General features: G+C 52.7%; 1 protein-coding gene across 2 annotated transcripts in view; it reads left to right on the top strand.

Moving 5' to 3' along the window:
* The window catches only part of Abcc6 (ATP binding cassette subfamily C member 6), a 52,224-nt gene that overhangs the window by 29,025 nt on the left and 4,207 nt on the right, over positions 1–18,992 (top strand). The window contains exons 16-27 of one of the 2 annotated variants that reach the window (XM_045130354.1): positions 1,451–1,577; positions 1,782–1,958; positions 2,453–2,620; positions 4,487–4,661; positions 7,322–7,397; positions 9,088–9,208; positions 10,417–10,624; positions 13,237–13,547; positions 14,939–15,138; positions 16,711–16,837; positions 17,571–17,672; positions 18,702–18,848. In XM_045130354.1, coding sequence (XP_044986289.1) covers positions 1,451–1,577; positions 1,782–1,958; positions 2,453–2,620; positions 4,487–4,661; positions 7,322–7,397; positions 9,088–9,208; positions 10,417–10,624; positions 13,237–13,547; positions 14,939–15,138; positions 16,711–16,837; positions 17,571–17,672; positions 18,702–18,848 — 1,939 coding nt within the window. The remainder of the gene's footprint in view (positions 1–1,450; positions 1,578–1,781; positions 1,959–2,452; positions 2,621–4,486; positions 4,662–7,321; positions 7,398–9,087; positions 9,209–10,416; positions 10,625–13,236; positions 13,548–14,938; positions 15,139–16,710; positions 16,838–17,570; positions 17,673–18,701; positions 18,849–18,992) is intronic. The other variant, XR_006632735.1, reaches the window with a different exon arrangement.

Here is an 18,992-nt window from a genome sequence, read left to right on the forward strand (position 1 = left end):
TAGCATTGCAGTTGACAAGCAGGGTGGCAAGGGAAGGTTGGCATTGCAGCTGAGGGCATAACAAGGAGAGTGAGGCAGCAGAGCTCAGAAGGAAAGCCTCCTGGGCAATGAAAGCAAAAGACTCAAGGCAGGACCATGCCTAGGCCTAGGTTCTTGGCCTTGGACCTATTGATGGTTAGTGCTAAGAATTTCCAATTGGGAAGCGGGCATGGTGGCGTATGCTTTTAATCCCAGCACTCAGGAAGCAGAGGTAGGAGGCTCACCATGAGTTCGAGGCCACCCTAAGACTACATAGTGAATTCCAGGTCAGCCTGGACTAGGGTGAGACTCTACCTCAAAACAAACAAACAAACAAACAAACAAAATTCCCAATTGTTGGCTGTCCTAGGAGGTTTAAGCAGAACTTAGTAAATGCCCACTGCATTCTCTACCAGGTATGGCAACTAAAACCACCTCTAGGACCTTGCCAAATGACCTCTTAGGAACAAAATTGCCCCTGTTCAGAACCACTGGCCTTCTGTGTTCATGTTTGCCAGGATACTTGCTTTGAGCATCAGCAAAAGCAGGATGCTGAAGGGTTAGCTGGGAGGGGCTGTGATCTGGCTTTTTTGTTTTGTTTTGTTTTTCGAGGTAGGGTCTCACCCTAGGCTTTTTTGTTTTGTTTTGTTTTGTTTTTCAAGGTAGGGTCTCACTCTAGCCCAGGCTGACCTGGAATTCACTATATAGTCTTAGAATGACCTCAAACTCATAGCAATCCTCATACTTCAGTCTCCTGAGAGCTGGGATTAAAGGCATATGCCATCATACCCAGCTTTATTTATTTATTTATATTTTAATTTGAGAGAAGGAGAGAGAAAGTGGTAGATAGAGAAACAATGAGTGTGCCAGGACCTTCAGCTACTGCAAATGAACTCCAGATGCATGCGCCACCTTGTGCATCTGGCTTATGTGGGTCCCGGGGGGTTGAACCTGGGTCCTTTGGCTTTGTAGGCATGCGCCTTAACCACTAAGCCATCCCTCTAGCCCCCAACTTGGGTTTTAATGACCCCTCTGGCTCCTGGGCACAGTGGAAGGACAGGAGCAGAATGTGACAGAGGAATAGGCAGTCAGGCATCTGCAGCGATGGTCTGAGCAAGAGGCTGTAGTGGTCAGGCCCCTGCATCATGGTACCTTCTGTGTATACATGGAAGCACATGCGTGCACTGCCATGTGCATATTGTCTGTGAATGTATCAGTGTGTACACTTATGTATACATAAGTATGTATGCTTATGTGAACATACTCGTGAATAGCCAGGCAAGGACTAGGAGAGAGAGAGAAAGGACAGCCTTGTACACACTCTTAGTAACCCTCTAGGCACCATCAGCAGGGTACGGTGGCTGTCTGGGGCTCCTTCTACACAGACCCAGTCTGGGCCTCACCAGGTGTGTGTCTCCCTCTGGACTGGCAGGATCAACCTCACTGTACCCCAAGGCTGTCTGTTGGCTATCGTGGGTCCAGTAGGGGCCGGGAAGTCCTCCCTGCTGGCTGCCCTCCTTGGGGAGCTGTTGAAGGTAGAAGGATCCGTGAGTGTCAAGGTGAGGCTACCACCAACCTCAGCCCCCATCCAGGCTGCTAAGATGTGTGCATCTTGATGCCTCCCTGTCCTCCCAGAGGTCCCCAGCCAGGGTCAGTGCTATTCTCATTCTCTGCCTCCCTCTGCCCACCCCCCACCAAGCTCCCCACTCCCCTACTCTCTGGAGTCACTCCCTACCCGACACCTACAGTGAGTCACGTTTCAGGGTCCTGTGGCCTACGTGCCCCAGGAGGCCTGGGTGCAGAATACGTCGGTGGTGGAGAACGTGTGCTTCAGGCAGGAGCTGGACCTGCTCTGGCTGCAGAGAGTTCTGGAAGCCTGTGCCCTGGAGCCAGATGTGGACAGCTTCCCTGCTGGTGTTCACACTCTAATAGGGGAGCAGGTGAGGAGCCAGAGTGGCTCATGTCTCTCCCCTGTCATCTGCATGGACAAGATGACCCTGGCCTCTTGCCCAGCACATATCATTAGATCAGCGAGACAGAAGAGGTTTGCTTGATAATTGCTAGATTCCCAGAGCCTAGAACACCCCAAGGTTTAGAGTGGCACATGGTGACTGTCACCAGAATGAATGAATGAAGGACAGAAACTGCAGATGAGACAATTAGGTGATGTTTACTGACATCCCCATGATGAACAGGGCCTCAGTGGAGAAAAGGGATGGGTGGAGACGTAAAGGAAGCTTCCCTGGAAGGGGAGAAATGTTTGCCACAGGTAATGGCCTGTGGGGGTGCTGGCTTCATGTTGTCAGCTGGGAGTGACCTAGGGGACATGAGCTGTGAGCTCTACCTTAACCTAACAGGCAGGTATACCCCTCACCTACCCAGCCCAGTCATTCCAACATGGACTTGAGTCCTTGCCCTTCTCTGCATCCAACAGGGCATGAATCTCTCCGGGGGTCAGAAGCAGCGGCTGAGCCTGGCCCGGGCTGTGTACAGAAAGGCTGCTGTGTACCTGCTGGATGACCCTCTGGCAGCCCTGGATGCTCACGTCAGCCAGCATGTCTTCAATCAGGTCATTGGGCCCAGTGGCCTGCTCCAGGGCACAGTGAGTTTGTGTTACAGAGCAAAGAACAGGGGAAGACCTGAGAGTCCAGTCCTAACCCAGGATGAACTCACCAATGTACTTTTAGTCCAGTTTTCCTCTTTGTATTGGTCAGCTTCTGCCAAAACAATGCTGTGTAACAAGCACCCCCCAAAAAAGCAGTGGCTTACATTGTTTCTGGCTAAGGATTCTGTAGTTAGGCTATTTTTGATATTTCCAACTTTATGAAGGTATGAAAGTGATAAATACTCAGTAAAGAAATGTAAATTTTGATCTTTTCTTGGGCTAGCAATACTGTCTGAGGATGCCGGCAGTGGCAGTGAGCTGTGGCTTTGTCTGCCCTGTGCTTCTGAGAGGGACACTAAGCTTCATGGCTGAGTCCAGTGTTTAGTCCATTAGGAGTATTCAGTGCATTCTTACTGGTGATGTTTGTAAATTGTGGTAGGTAGGTCAGACAGTGGTCTCTGTCTGGGTGTTTCCAGATTCTTGGCATCTTGTTCAAAGGATTAAAGAAATATATGCAAAGCCAGGTATGGTGGCATACGCCTTTAATCCCAGCACTCAGGAGGCAATGGTAGGAAGGTTGGCGTGAGTTCGAGGCCACCCTGAGACTCCATAGTGAATTCCAGGTCAGCCTGGGCTAGAGTGAGACCTTACCTTGAAAAAAACAAGAAAAGAAGAGAAGCATATGCAAGATAGAAAATCATCAAGAAATTTTATTTGCAAGTAAAGCAAAATTCGAAAGCTTGGAGGAAGATATATTCCAAGAAAGCACTTGGCTCCCTGAGAAAGCTTGTCTCTGAGCTGTTACTGTCTGGGATACCTTCTAATGAGGCTGAGGAGGAGGAGGTGGTGGTTTCTAGGGATCATAGTTTTGGTGTTTTTTTTTTTGAGGTAAGGTCTCACTGTAGCCCAGGCTGACCTGGAGTTCACTGTGTAGTCTCAGGATGGCCTCGACCTCATGGTGATCTTCTTGTCTCTGCCTTCTGAGTGCTGGGATTAAAGGCATGGGCCACCACACCCAGGAGTTTTGGTGTTTTTTTAAAAATTAATTTTTTGTGTATGGATGTGTCAGGGCCTTTTACTGCTATACACAAACTCTAGACATATGCATCACTTCGCACATCTGACTTTATGTGGGTACTGGGGAACTGAACTTGGACTGGCAGACTTTGCAAGAAAGTGCCTTTAACTGCTGAGCTATTTCCCTAGCTTTCTGGTTCTGTTTTGATAGACAGACTTAAGACTGTATATATACTTTTTTAACTATTCATGTCTTTTCCCATGATGCACCTGATTTATCATGCATACGTCCAATTATACGTAAGCATACAATGGTAAATAGGGGATTCTCCCTAAAAGTTTACTCAAAGGACACTTTGATTGCATGCATGTGCACCCCAAACCAGTCCAAGCTAGAATGGCTCCTGATCCCAAATGTATGAACATGTTTGAATAGAAATGGGGCATTAAAAAAAGGTTTGCTGAGGGGAGTAACTCATGCCTGCTATTTCAAGCAGGTCTGCATGCAGCTCCATGCAGGTGGGGTCCAAAAGTTGCTAAGAGCCTTGCTAGAAAAGGGGTGCATTTACTGCCCCAGCCAAGTGGTGTGCTGGGCTGTGAATCCATTCCCTATTCCTGCCTGCCTCAACGTGGCAAACCCCTTGTAAGCAAGGCACATGGGCACGGCTCTGCTCCAGTGGCCAGTAAGGTTTTGAGCATGCCTATTGCGGGAGCCCCCTCTGCTTCCCTCACTGGACGCGCCATTCTCCAGAAAACGGGCATGTCCACAGGGAATGTTCTCCCCCTCTCTGACTTTGGTAGACCTACCCAGCAAGTGCGGGTAACTTCTACCCTTTCCCTGTCCAGACTCGGATCCTCGTGACCCACGCGCTCCACGTCCTGCCCCAGGCTGACCAGATCGTGGTGCTGGCAGATGGGGCCGTTGCTGAGATGGGCTCCTACCAGGAGCTTCTGAGCAGGAAAGGGGCCCTCGTGAGTCTTCTGGATGGAACCAGACAGTCGAGAGGTGGCAGAGAAGGAGGTACCAACTGGGTGTCCCCAAGTCTCTTTTGTTCCTGGCTCCTGGTTCCTGTCTCTTGGGGAGACTCTAGGGTCTCACTAGCATGGGTGGAGGGCCCTGACCACCCCTCCCTGCGGGTCCTTCTTGAAGCAGATGACTGCCCCTCACTCTCAGGACGAGCCAAGCTCACCACATGTGAACCCCAGGCAGTGGTGAATGTCTCTGATCTTGCCATTTGGTGCTCATTGTTACAAATACATTGTACAAATTATACACTGTATGAATGTATAAGCTGAGGCTAAGAAAATTCAGGTCTGTAGTCACAGAGCAGAACCCGGGTGGGGAACACACCCAGGTTCTGCTCTGTGACTACAGGCCTGAATAAGCTGATGCAAAGATGGATGGAGAGGCTATTTGGTACCCAGAAGGCTGGCATTGCCAGAGCTCCTCTGAGTTGCAGAGAACACAAAGTGAGCTAGGTACAGACAGCTTCTAGAAGTAACATCACTAGTGCTCAGTGAAAACCACAAGCCAGTGGTGCCTCATATCAGTGATGTCTCTATGGGTTTGGGTCTCTGTCTCCCTTTCACAGATGGGGAAACTGAGGCCCAGAAGTTAAGGCATTGGCCTAAGATTGAATATATAGCTTGTAGGTGGCAGGGCTGGGGTGTGAACCTAAGCAGCTTGTTTCCTGAGAGCAAGCTGTGTGTGTGTGTGTGTGTGTGTGTGTGTGTGAGAGAGAGAGAGAGAGAGAGAGAGAGAGAGAGAGAGAGAGAGAAAGGGAGAGAGAAAGGGCATCCCAGGGCCTCCAGCTGCTGCAAATGAACTCCAAACACATTTGTCACCTTGTGAATCTGGCTTACGTGGGTCCTGGGGATTTAAACTGGGGTCAGGCAAGTGCCTTAACTGCTAAGCCATCTTTCTAGCCCTGTCAGGCATTTTTATCTGGGTACTGCAGATCAAACTTGGATCCCCATGCTTATATGACAAGCACTTTACACGCAGGGTAATTTTTCTGGCTCCAAGAATTTAATCAGTAGCCTCTGTACTTGGCCTCCACAACAAAGGCTGGGTGGAAGGAAGGAAGAAATGGAGGGAGGAAGGGAGAGAGGAGAAAAGGAAGAGAGAGAGAAGGAGAGAGGAAGGAAGAAAAGAAGAAAGGGAGAGAGAGAGGAAGGAGGAGAGGGAGGGAGGAAAGAGGAAGGAAGAGAGAGAAGAAGGAAGAGCGGAAGAAAGGAAGGGAGGGAGGGAAGAAGGAGGGAGGAAGGAAAAAAGGAAAAGGAAGAAGTAAGGAAAAAGAAAGGGAGTGAGAGAATGAGCTATCTTGGGCTCTATTTCTGATAGCATCTGCTCAGCACAGGACTGCCTTCACCAATCTAAGTGCTGGGCTGGAGAGATGGCTCAGTGACTAAGGTACTTGTCTGCCAAGCCCAAGGACCCATGTTCTATTCTCCAGGTCCCACATAGCTAGACGCACCAGGTGACATGAACGCACAAGGTCACACGTGCACAAGGTGCTGCACGTTCCTGGAGTTCAATTACAGTGGCTGGAGGCCCTGGCATGCCAATTCTCTCTCTCACTGTTGCTCTTGCTCTCTTGCATTAAAAAAAAAAAAAAAAAAAAAAAAAAAAAGGAGCCAGGTGTGGTGGCGCACGCCTTTAATCCCAGCACTCAGGAGGCAGAGGTAGGAGGACCACCATGAGTTCAAGGCCACCCTGAGACTCCATAGTGAATTCCAGGTCAGCCTAGGCTAGAGTGAGATCCTACCTTGAAAAACAAAAACAAAACAACAATAACAACAAAAAAGACCTTTGGCTTGCCTCAAAAAAAAAAAAAAAAAGGCAGAAAGTGGTGGCATATGCCTTTAATCTCAGCATTTGGGAGGCAGAGGTGGGAGGATCACCATGAGTTCAAGGCCACCCTGAGACTACATAGTGAATTCCAGGCCAGCCTGGGTTACAGTGAAACCCTACCTGGGAAAAACAAAAAAGAATAAAAAAAAAAACATTGTATTGACTCACAGTGTCATCCTCCTTGAGCTTGAAGGTGGGGACCTGAGCACAGCCCTTACTTATTTGTATCTGTCAGCTTTTTCTGTGGTAATGCTGTACAACAAATATCCCCAAGTCTCTATAGTTTGTACTGGCAGTTCCTTGTACACAGGTCTGTGGTTAGATGAGTGTAAACTACTCTGGGTTAGTGGCCAGCCTGGGGAGCAGCAGGTGTGGGAGTTCCTTACTGGGGAAGATGGCTCATAAGATCCACCATCCAAGTGGATTAGCCAGACAAGAACATTTCCAGACACAAGGAGTTGCTTGAGCAAGGGTTTTGGGAGCCTGAGGTGACTTGGCTGTGTACAGGTTTCCAACTCCAGAAACAAGGCAAGTGCTCCTTGAATGAATGAATGAGGAGTGAATGAGTGATGTTCTGGGTGACCCCAGGGGGAGGCTTCAGGATGATTGCTAGAAAGAGGCAGGAGGGAACCACATCAGTAATGTTTGCTCAGGGCAGCTAAAGTTTCATAGCAGTAGGTGACAAAATCAGTTTCTGGGCCTTAAAGTATGGCTCCACCATCCCTCTCGGCCTGCAGTGTGACCCCACCATCCTTGTCCCCATGATGTGATTCACCCACCATCCTCAACCCTGTGGCGTGACCCTACTATCCCCCTCAACCTTGCAGGGACAGAACCTGCAGCCTGCACCGATGACCTTGGAGGCTGCCCTGGAGGTGGGAGGTCAGAGCTCAGATCAGAGAGGTGAGTCCCCCACATGCAGAGAAGGGACAAGCAAACTGTTACATATGGAGAGCCTACTGCGTACCCTAACATTTGGAACACCTGCCGAATACACCTCCCAAGACACTCCATGTAGGACAATCCACCCTAAAAGATTTGTCCATCAGTTGACCAAAGTGATTAAATCCCCATATGGCCATTTCATGGAATGAACTTTGTCCTCCAGCAAGACTCGTGCCTTCTTTCAAGTTGGCCAAGGATGGTTGTTAGAGGTGCGTCTTTGCCACTGCAGAGCAGGCTGGCTTCCAAGAGAGAGTCTCAGCCTAATGTCAATGACTGTGCCAGGGCCCGCTGCTCAGGCTCTGCCAGCCAGGCTGTGTCAGCACTCAGGCCTCACTTGGTATCAGCCAGAGAAGATGGCAGTGTCCACTGTCCCTTTTTTAATTTTTTTTTTTTCAAAGTAGAGTTTCACTCTAGCCCAGGCTGACCTGGAATTCACTATGTAGTCTCAGGGTGGCCTTGAACTCATGGCGATCCTCCTACCTCTGCCTCCCGAGTGCTGGGATTAAAGGCATGCGCCACCACACCTGTTTCCCTTTTTAAAATTTTTAAAATTTATTTACTAGAGAGATATACAGAGAGAGAATGGGCATGTCAGGGCCTTCAGCCACTGCAAAGGAACTCAAGACACATGTGCCACCTTGTGCATCTGACTTACGTGGGTGCTGGGGAATCGAACCTGGGTCCTTTGGCTTTGCAGGCAAACGCCTTAACTCCAGTACCACGGTCCCTTTTCCTCCCAGTACCCTACAGTGGGGCGCAGCTGGACTCACTGGGGACTTAGAGGTCGATTAGAGCAACAAGGCCACCAGGTGCCGGCAGTGTGCTTTGGAGCTTTGGTGTTAGCTGTTGGGGGGACATGCAGGGGACTCTGGGTCTTGAGGACAGTGATGCTGACGACAGCTGCCCTGTCTCTGAGAGTTGGCCACCCTGAGAGCTCTCCTGAGTGACACAGACCCAGCCATGTACAAAGATCCTGAGTAACATCAGATAGACATGTAGATGCGCACTTGTAGATATGAATGGGAGGAATGAAGGAAGGATGGATGCGTGTATGGAAAGAAGGAAAGATGGATTCATGGAAGGAAGGATAAATGGATGCAGGATAGATGGCTGCATAGATGGATGGGTAGATGTTTCATGAGAGATAGTGGATAATGGACTGATGGGTGTCAGATAGATAAATCAATGTATATGATAGCTTGTCCCCATTTTATAGCTGGGGAAACTGAGGCTTGGAGCAGATAAGTCAGCCCATTCATCTTCAGGCTCTGCCATGTGCAAAATAGACACTCATGTCAGCTGGATGGACAGATGTAGGTGAGCAGCAGGGGCAGAACTGCTGCAGCGAAGCTTCGGCCAAAGTCAACACCCAGAAGGCAGATTCCCCTGCAGGCAGCTGTTTCCATTTGGTGAAGTGCTCTCGGGGGACCAGTTTACTTGGCTCCAGGGTAATAGGTGGCAGGTAGCCAGGAGCCACTCGGGAGGGAGGTGTCGTGCCTGGTGGGTACTCACCATGTAGCTGAGTGAATGCATTAAGGGCTGGTGGACAGTTTCCCACAGCTCTTCGGCTGCCAGTAGACCAGGGGCTGTGTGCACACGCCTCCATGGGGGGAGACGCTGATGTGTCCTGATTTCCTCTAAATGACAGGTCTATTGAGTCAGCCCCTGCGAGGGACAGTACCACTTCAGAGGCCCAGACGGGACCTCCTGTAGATGACCCTGAGGGGGCAGGACAGCCAGCAGGCGAGGACAGCGTGCGCCACGGCCGGGTAACCACCAGCTGCTCATGCCCCCAGGGCCCCAGGCCCTTCACCAGATTCAGCATGGCCGTCTTTACCTTTGTGGGGCCAAGTCAAATTCTAAACTCTCATGTGTTAATCCTCACGGCTCCCCTTCCCCCCACCCCAGACCTAGAGAGCTATAGCTGCACTCTAGAAATGAGGGAACCTGGCTCTGACAGAGTCGGTCTGTATGACCAACCTAGGACCCAAGTCTCAGCCAGCCCAAATCCGAGACGTGTGTTCCTTCTCCATACTGTTTTGTCCGTCTGTTGACCACTCTCACCTTACCCCCACCCATCTACACACCCACCAACTCATCCACTGTCCAGCCTCCTATTCACCCGCCTGCCCACAACACATCTGCAGTACACTCGCCACCCATCTGTTCATCCCTCCCACCCAGCTGTCCCTCATTCATACGTCTTTCTGACTACCTGCCCATCCATTCATCTCTCAGCTCATCGCTCTACCTGCCCACTCATTCATCCATACACCCACCCATCAACTTATTCATTTACTCACCCATCTTGCCACTTACTTACAGTACCTCATTTATATACCCATCCACCCACCTGTTCATCCATCTGCCCACCTATCTGAGCACCCACGCACTCATCCATTCAACACACGGTTGCCTCAGACCCACTCTGTGCCAGCCCATCTCTGCCCGAGGCACTGGGTGCAGGAGAAAGCAGAGAGAACGATAGGTGAGGACTCTGTGGTAGGAGCGAAGGGTGCCAGGGGAGGAAAGGAGGCCCCACTGGGTTTCCCGGGCAGGCCACGGGCAGGCTGGCAGCAGCAGATGAAGCCAGGTGGCCATTTGCAGAAGTATTCTACTATGACTGGCTCGGGCTGGGACCCAAGCGCATGGCTTCCTCTTGGAGCCGTGACTTCTTAGCTATGGGATGGAGATCCGGGGGGTGTACAGTACCTGCCTCACAGTAGGCTCTCAAGGAAGCACTTCCCACAAGTCATCAGCCTGTCCCCTTATGTCTTCTTGTGGCCCTCTGGGGGTTGGCTGCAGAGGGTCCCGAGTGAGCTGGGGTCAGCAGGGAAGATGGTTCTCCTGGTGTGAGGTCTGCATGGTACGTCCATGGGCCCCACTGACATGGCCTATGGGAGCCTCACCTGGCCTGACCCCAACTCACGGCTTCCCCTTGCCCTCTCTGCCATCCTGTTCCTTTTGTGTCTTAAAGGTGAAGGCCACCACATACCTGTCCTACCTGCGGGCCGTGGGCATGCCACTCTGGGTATACACACTCTTCCTCTTCTTCTGCCAGCAAGTGGCCTCCTTCTGCCAGGGCTACTGGTTGAGCCTCTGGGCAGACGATCCAGTCGTAGGTGGGCAGCAGATGCACACGGCCTTGCGAGGCTGGGTCTTTGGGCTCCTCGGCTGTCTCCAAGGTACTCCCCCATTCTCTCTTCACCTCCCACCTTTCAGCCTAGTGAGTGCTTCTAAGAACCCCACCCCTCCCCGCCCCTTCCTCCATGAACATCTGTGCACGATGTCCTGGGATCAACCACATCTGTGTCCTTAAGACAGGGCTGGAAGGAGCAAGGGCCTGGGACAGGGCTGTGTCTCCTCACTGCAGAGGCAACTCAAAAATAGGCTTGAGTGGCTTGTCCCAAACCTCCAGGCCCAGCCGCCCCATCTCCAACCCACGCACCAGTTACTGTTACCTGCTATATTCTGCTTTCTACTTAAAAAAAAGAATTACTTGGGCCCGTGCTATGTGCGTGAGAAAGAGAGAGAAGAGAAAGAGTGGGGAGCGTGGGTGTCAGCACCTTTTGCAATTGCAGACGGACTCCAGAAGTATGCCCCACTTTTGTGTGTCTGGTTTTACATGAGTACTGGGGAATCGAACCCTGGTATGCAGGCTTTGCAAGCGAGTGCCTTTAGCCACCGAGCCATCTCCCCAGCTCTATCTTCTACTTTCTTGTGTTTATTTCATTTTATTTTTGTTCATTAATTTGAAATAGGGTAACCCAAACTGGCTCCAAACTCGAGATCCCCTTGCCTCAGCTTCTTGGGTGCAGGGTTACAGGCACCCCGCACCCAGCTCCTATTATTTAAAAACGGACCAGGAAGATGGCTTCGTCATGATTCCCAGAACCCACATAAAAAATTCCAGGTGTGGTGGTGCGTGCTTACAATCCCAGCGCTGGGGAGGCAGAGTGGGCATTTGACAGCCAGGCAAGCCCACTCAGCCGAGTTCCAGGCCAGTGAGAGAGCCTGTCTCCACACAAAGGTGTTCCTGAGCTTCAACACCCGAGTTTCCCTCTGGTGGGCACACACACACACACACACACACACACACACATAGACAGACATGCACACACATTAAAAATGGAAGGTTCCCCTATGACCGTGATGCTCAATGCAGAGCGCTTCCTTTTGCCCACGTTGCTCCAAGGGCACCAAGGTGTAAAGCGATGGAACAGGGATACTGACATCAGACAGCCCCGTGCATGTGCTGTGTGTGTGTGAACGTGTGTGTGGGCTCCTGTGTAAGTCTGTGGTCTTCGCAGGTTCCTGTGTCTACCTCCAGGGCACAGCACAGTCCCACCCCACAGGGCTCCCCCATTGTCCCTTCCTCACTGTGCCCTCCCTCTGCCAGCCTCCTCCACTCCCCTGCCTCTTGCTGCTTCTCCATTTCAACGTGGCTCTGCCGAAGGAAACAATGCGGCTGGATGTGTGAGTGTAGCCTCGTCATTAAAGGTGGTTTTAAACCACTACCCGTGGTGGTCCGCTTCTATCACCTCAGCTACTCAAGAGGCAGAGGCAGGAGGGTTGCAAATTCAAGGTCAGCCTGGGCTACAGGGTGAGTTTAAGGCTACCTTGGGTAACTTAATGTTCCCCTGTCGCTAAATAAAATACATACATATATATATATATAGTACATATATATACATATATATATACATACATATATATAGCATAGTTCAATGATAGAGCACTTGCCTAGCATGTGCAAGGTCCTGGGTTCAATCCCAGGAAAAGAGAGAAAGAGAGAGAGAGAGAGAGAGAGAGAGAGAGAGAGAGATTCAGTGTCGTTCACTGTTAACTATGGCCACTTTGTAAACTTAGGACATCAGGCCTGAACTTGAGCTGCCTGTAGTCTCTAGACCTGTTCACCACTGCTGGTGTTAAGTGGACACTTGAAGGCAAGTGGTCATTCGGCTGAAACAGCAGGAAATGAGCTGCCAGCCAAGTCCTGGAATGAACTCGAACCCCCATTTGGGTGGCACACGACTATTTGTTTGTTAGGGCTGGTGAACAGCTCAGTGCCCTGAACCTGGTATTCTAGAACCACGGAAAGCACTCCCCCACAGTTACTAGGCCAGAAATGCAAAACCCAGGCATGAGCAGGTCTGCTTCTTGGAGAAGGTTCCAGGGAGGTGAGCGCAGGGGCCAGTGTGGTGGCATCAGTGGCTTTTGCTGGCAGCATGCCACCCCAGCATCCTAGACATAAGGGCCACACTTTTCAAGCTCTAGGTCAGTGCTCATCCCACCCTGCCAGGGAAAAGGAGTGATTGGCCTGGGTCATGTGCACATCTCGAACCAATCAGGGCGCCCCTTGTGGATAGCACACCCTGATTGGCTAGGATGGATCATTTTACCTGCCTGTCTTATCCTGGATGGAGATTGACAGTGTCCCCTTCCTGGCACTTCCCTACCTCGGCCTCCCCTAGCTTCCGAAGGCCTGGGCACTCTTGGTCCTCTTAAGCGCGTAGGTCTGTCACTCCACTTTCAGGCCTTGGTGTCCCTTTCTACTTCCTGTCTGTGGGCATCTTACCGAAGATTGCACGAGGCCCCACCTTCGATCTAGAATTTCATTGCACCTGCAAAGACCCTGTTTCCAAATATGGTCACATTCAGAGGTGTGGGTAGATATGGAGTTGGGTGGGGGAGGGTGCGGTGTGGCTCTGTCAGATCGTAGGACGGTCACCCCAGGGTAATGGGAAGACCTGTCCGGGTTCCAAAGGGGCCTTTCATTCTGCCTCCCGCTCTGTAGCCATGGGACTATTTGCTTCCACGGCGGCCGTGTTCCTGGGTGGAGTCCGGGCCTCGGGCCTGCTCTATAGGAGGCTCCTGTGGGATGTGGCCCGCTCTCCCATTGGCTTCTTTGAGCGGACACCAGTTGGGAACCTGCTAAACCGCTTCTCCAAGGAGACGGACACCGTAGATGTGGACATCCCGGACAAAATGAGGTCGCTGCTGATTTACGCCTTTGGGCTCCTGGAGGTCGGCCTGGCCGTGACAATGGCCACCCCTCTGGCCATCATGGCCATCCTTCCACTGATGTTCCTGTATGCTGTTTTTCAGGTAGGGAGAGGTCGCAGAGGCACTGGGGCTAGCTGGGGTTCCCTCTGCCAGTCCCTGCCTTGGGGAGTGACTGGGTGTATGAGGGTCTGCAGCTGGCCATGGAGGGGGTCCTAGAAGGCTCATCTGGGCTAGTACAGTCTAGCACCCACAGGCGTCTCTGTCTCGTGACGACTCCCGTCCGAGTTCTTCCTGTGTGCCCCTCTGCCCTGCTACTGCAGAGGCTCTGCCACCTGCTATCTGCATGCCGAGAAGGCACGGCAGGGGTTGCAGTGATTCGTAGACTGCGTGCTTTCCCGTGCCAAGGTCAGAGACCGGCTAAAATCTGCCTAGCCAAAAGATCAGACTTTGAGCCAAGCGTAGTGGCTCACGCCAGTAATCCCAGTGCTCTGGGAGGCTGAGGCAGGAGGATGGAGTTCCAGGCCAGCCTGGGCTACATAGGGAGCCCCCTCCTTTAGTCTCCAGTGCCCACTGCAGCCTGTGAAGCGAAGCCCAGTAGCTTGGGTTTTACCAACTCCCTCGATGGGGCTATGACCCATGGGCAGGTGTTTGAGAGGACCCGGCTTAGCTAGCTTGCCTCGGCGTGCGGCCGCGCTTTCCCCAGGGGCAGCAGACCTGCTGATGCTCGGGTTTTAGCGGACCGACCTGTGCTCCCCAAGGAAACATTTCTCCTGCTCGGTGTTCATCGATCTAAGCAGGAAAAGCCCGATTTAGCCCTGGATGGGTCATGTGGCCATCTTTGGACCCATCGCACTATCTTTTTTTTTTTTAAACTTTCTTTTATTTATTTATTTATTTATTTATTTATTTATTTATTTATTTATTTATTTATTTCAGAGCAACAGACATAGAGAGAAAGACAGATAGAGGGAGAGAGAGAGAATGGGCGCGCCAGGGCTTCCAGCCTCTGCAAACGAACTCCAGACACGTGCGCCCCCTTGTGCATCTGGCTAACGTGGGACCTGGGGAACCGAGCCTCGAACCGGGGTCCTTAGGCTTCACAGGCAAGCGCTTAACCGCTAAGCCATCTCTCCAGCCCCCCATTGCACTAACTTAAAGGATAGTTATGCATTGATCAGCCAGTCTGGGTCATGACTGACAAGTGTCCCCTTCCCACATCTTCAGAAGTGGAGGAAAACACTGCTGTCAAGCAACCACTAAGGCCCTCTCTGTCCCCAACTGTCCCCAGGCCTTGTCTAAGTCACCTGGCTAATCGGTGCAGGGCTTGTTTCCTGGTCATGAATTTGGGGGTCTGTCAGAGATGCCTTTGAATTCAGGCCCTGATGTTTACTGAAGCCCAGAGAAGGCAAGGAACTGGGCCAAGGTCACAGAGCAGCTAACTGACAGCAGAGCCCCCGTATGGGTGTCTCTCCTCCCCTCTCTGTCTGCCCCAGAGCCTGTACGTGGCCACCTCGTGCCAGCTGAGACGCCTGGAGTCGGCCAGCTACTCCTCCGTGTGCTCCCACATGGCCGAGAGCTTCCAGGGCAGCGCCGTGGTCAGGGCATTCCGGGCCCAGGGCCTCTTCGTGGCTCAGCACAGCGCGCTCGTGGATGAAAACCAGAGGGTCAGTTTCCCGAGACTGGTGGCCGACAGGTAGGCAGAGCCTGGGTTCAGAGCAGACCTGGAAATGCCCCCACGCCCCGAGGTTAAACGTAGAGCTTAGAGGGGCCCTTTGCCCAAGTTTCACACAGCAAGTCCACAGGGACAAATCCAAGACTGGGTCCTACAGGGAACATGTGAGTGAACACATGGAATCTGGATGACAAAGTTTCCAGCATCCAGGAGGAGGGGCATAGGAAGAAGCCTCTGTTGCTGGGCAATGGGATCAACCTCTGTTGCCTTGGTAACCAAACACCCTTAATCTCCTTTGTTACTGAGCAAGAACAAGACTATGTAGGCTGTGGCTTTGACCCTCTGCTCTGGCAGATCCTGGGCAAGTTGCCTCTCTGAGCCTTGCTCAGTGCCTGTTCTGGGCAAAGTCTCTTTAATTTCTGTGCCACACACGGTGTTTCATTTCATCTCCCCAACCCTGGAAGCCCGAAGTTACCTCAATCATTAGATATTATTCTACTATAGAAATGGGGGCAGAGGCACTTGCAAGGCTAGCCAGTTGGACATGGCCAACCTTGGGTCTTTGGTTGTTTATTCTTTTAATAAACATTTATTTGTTTATTTATTTATTTTAGAGACAGAGAGGGATAGAGACTGAAAGTAAGAGAGAAAATTGGCATGCCAGGGCCTCAGCCACTGACATTGAACTCCAGACACTTGCACCACCTAGTGGGCATGTGCGACCTTGCGCTTGCCTTATCTTTGTGCGCCTGGCTTATGCGGGATCTGGATAGTCAAACATGGGTCCTTAGGTTTCGCAGGCCAGCACCTTAACTGCCAAGCCTTCTCTGCAGCCCTTGTTTATTCTTAATTAGCTCATTGACAGGGAGGACTTGTTAAAGCCCATATGATATATGCGGTTCGTGAAGATGGGGCTTATGCAGGTGCCTGTCCCTCCCTGAGCCTCAGTTTCCTCATCTGCCAAATGGGAATGATACCCCTTCCTCTTGCATCAGGAGGGAGAGATGTTATGTGTGAGTCACCCTGGAACCTTACCCATGTTTACATGCTGTGCATGTTTATCATTATCTATCTGTTGAATGGATGGAAGGTGGAGCAGGAACTCGGTAAAAAGGATGCACCTCTACTCACTCACCCAGTATGGGTCAGTATAGCACATGATGCCTGAACTAGGTTTCGCAGGCAGAGCCCAAGATTTCCTGATGGAGACAACAGCCAGTGGAGAGAGTGGGGAAGGATGGCTGCCAATGGCATGTTCGAGGAAGCAAAACCGGGCAGGGCTCCTGGACGAGATGGTAGAGCGACTAGTGTCCGGGTGAAGATGAGAGGCTAGCCATCTGAAGAGAAGAGCCAGATGCAGGCCAGGGGACAGAAGAGGGACATATCCCAGGAGCAGAAAGCTCCATGAAGCACAAAGCATGTGCCAGACCCTGGGCTGAGCTTTAGGTGACGTCCCCCCAGCATGGATCGAATTGCTGGGACTGCCATCAGTATCAAGCCTCCGCCCCAAACCAGCCCTTATTACAGGAGAAAAGAGTCCTCGGTGGTGAGGGTTCCCTCTGACCCTGCTGTGTGACTCACTTCTCTTCACAGGTGGCTGGCCACCAACCTGGAGCTCTTGGGGAATGGCCTGGTGTTCGTGGCCACCACGTGCGCTGTGCTGAGCAAGGCTCACCTCAGCGCTGGCCTTGTGGGCTTCTCTGTCTCGGCCGCGCTCCAGGTAGGTACCCCAGCACCCGGCCCTGGGCTTTGGGTGGGGCAGATTAGATAGATGGATCTCCTGCCAGAGGAGGTCCAAATACCTTGTGTCCCAGTTGCCCAGCATCTGGGGAAGCCAGAGGCAGGTCCTTTGGGAGACTGTGGGGTTCATCTGAAAGATGGGCCAGTACTCTGTCACTTATGTCACTGAGAAGAACCTAGAGGGTGGGTTTCTGGGACACTGTGGTTAACTCTTAGTATCGGTGCGTACACACTGCCCTCTGTGGAAGCGGCATGCCTTGGGGATGAGGCATTGTTCTAAGAGTTTCATCAGATAACCCTGGGGATCCTTCACGTGGAGAGGCCCTGGGGCCCTGCGGGGTGGCATCTGTATGTGCAAGCGAGTGGCTGGAGAGGGTGAGCCTGAGGGAGGGAAGGGGCGGAGGGCATAGTTGGGGCATCAGCTATTCAGGGGTGCCAGGTAGGATTGCCGGGAGATCAGGGGAGACCCAGCCGCTCTGGGCGGGGATGCTGCCGGAGTGGAACTTGTCCTGCGGGTGCTCTGTGACTTGGATGATCTGGTTTGGACCGGCTGGTGTCTGAGGGTCTCATCTGTTCTGCCCATTTGGGTTGTGCTGAGGGAAGGGAGCTCCTACTGGCTCAAGTCCCCGTGGTCTCTGTCCCCATGTCCCTCCTCATGCTCGAGTCAGCCTCCCAGCCCAAGGGAGGCCAGCTGAGGTGTCTTCCTGCACCAGGTGACGCAGACGCTTCAGTGGGTGGTCCGCAGCTGGACGGACTTGGAGAGCAGCATGGTGGCCGTGGAGCGTGTGCGGGACTACGCTTGCACCCCCAAGGAGGTGATGGCTGGGGTGCGGCGGGGTGGGGGGGGGGGGAGAGCAGCGGGTCTAGGGCGGTGTCTGCCCTTTCCTTTCCTTCAAATGCACCGCACCGTGAGCTGGAGTCACAGCCAAGGTGACACTCGTGGGCCCAATCCTGCTTTCTAACTGGAGCAAGGCAGAGACCGCCAGCAGAGTGGCGGGGGCTGGGGGCGATGCGACAGCAGCCTGGGCTGCGACAGGAACAGACTCGAGCAACAGAGCAGCAGCTTTAGGGGACAGAACAGCCTCGTGACTGTGCTGGAGTTTAGCTGGGGCGGCGCCTTACATCTGTAATGGTAGCACTGGGGAGCGGGGGGCGGGGGGGAGGGGGGGGGAGGAGGGCTGAGGCAAGAGGAGTGCTGCTAGCTTGAGGCTAGCCTGGGCTACAAAGTAAACTAGAGGCTAGTCGGGGCTAAATAGTGAGTTTGAAGCTAGCCTACGATCCATAACAAATTAGAGGCCAGCCTGAGCTACACAGAAAGTTAGAGGCCAGGCTGGGCTGTGTAGTGAGCTTCAGCCTCGCCTGGGTTACGTAGTGAGCCTGTCTCAAAGCAACTAAAGCAATTCTGGGATGATCTGATGAGATTGCGGGCAGAAGGGTGTAGTGTGTGGTATGTGGCCTGCAACAGGCCCTCAACGCAGGTCCCCGGGTCGCGGGTGAAGACAAGGGTGGGGATAGGGTGATCTTCAGGGTCTTAGGAAAAGCAATGGTCATGCTGGTCACACTGCATAAATACAAAGGGAATGCTGCCCCTCCCCCTCCCCCCCCCCCGGCCCCGCCCGAGGTAGCAAGGATGTTTCCTGGCAACGAGCAGAGGTTATAGACAGCAAGAGGGGAAAGACCCCACGCTGCCCCGCGTGACCCGGCGTCACGTGTTCTTTGAGCTGCTGCGGTACAGCGTTTGCCTCGTGTGATGTCTTAAGAAGAAACCGAGGCTCCGAGGGGGTGGTCCAGGTATGAGCAGTCCTGGGGGACGGCTCCTCTGACTTATGTCCTCCCTGCCCCAGGCTCCCTGGAGCCTGTCCACCTGTGCAGCCCGGCCCCCCTGGCCTCGCGGGGGACAGATCGAGTTCCAGGGATTTGGGCTGAGGCACCGGCCGGAGCTGCCCCTGGCCGTGCAGGGCGTGACCCTGAAGATCCACGCGGGAGAGAAGGTGGGCGGCTCGCACGACATCCCCCTGGGCAGCAGACCCCGCCACCTCCACAGCACGCCCAGGGCCCACTCGGAACCGGGCTCCTCCGCCTGCCCTGTCTCTGTGGGTGGTTGCCTACCCTCACCTTGGCGTCCCTCCACGAGG

This window comes from Jaculus jaculus, chromosome 11, assembly GCF_020740685.1.
Source record: "Jaculus jaculus isolate mJacJac1 chromosome 11, mJacJac1.mat.Y.cur, whole genome shotgun sequence".
NCBI lineage: Eukaryota > Metazoa > Chordata > Mammalia > Rodentia > Dipodidae > Jaculus > Jaculus jaculus.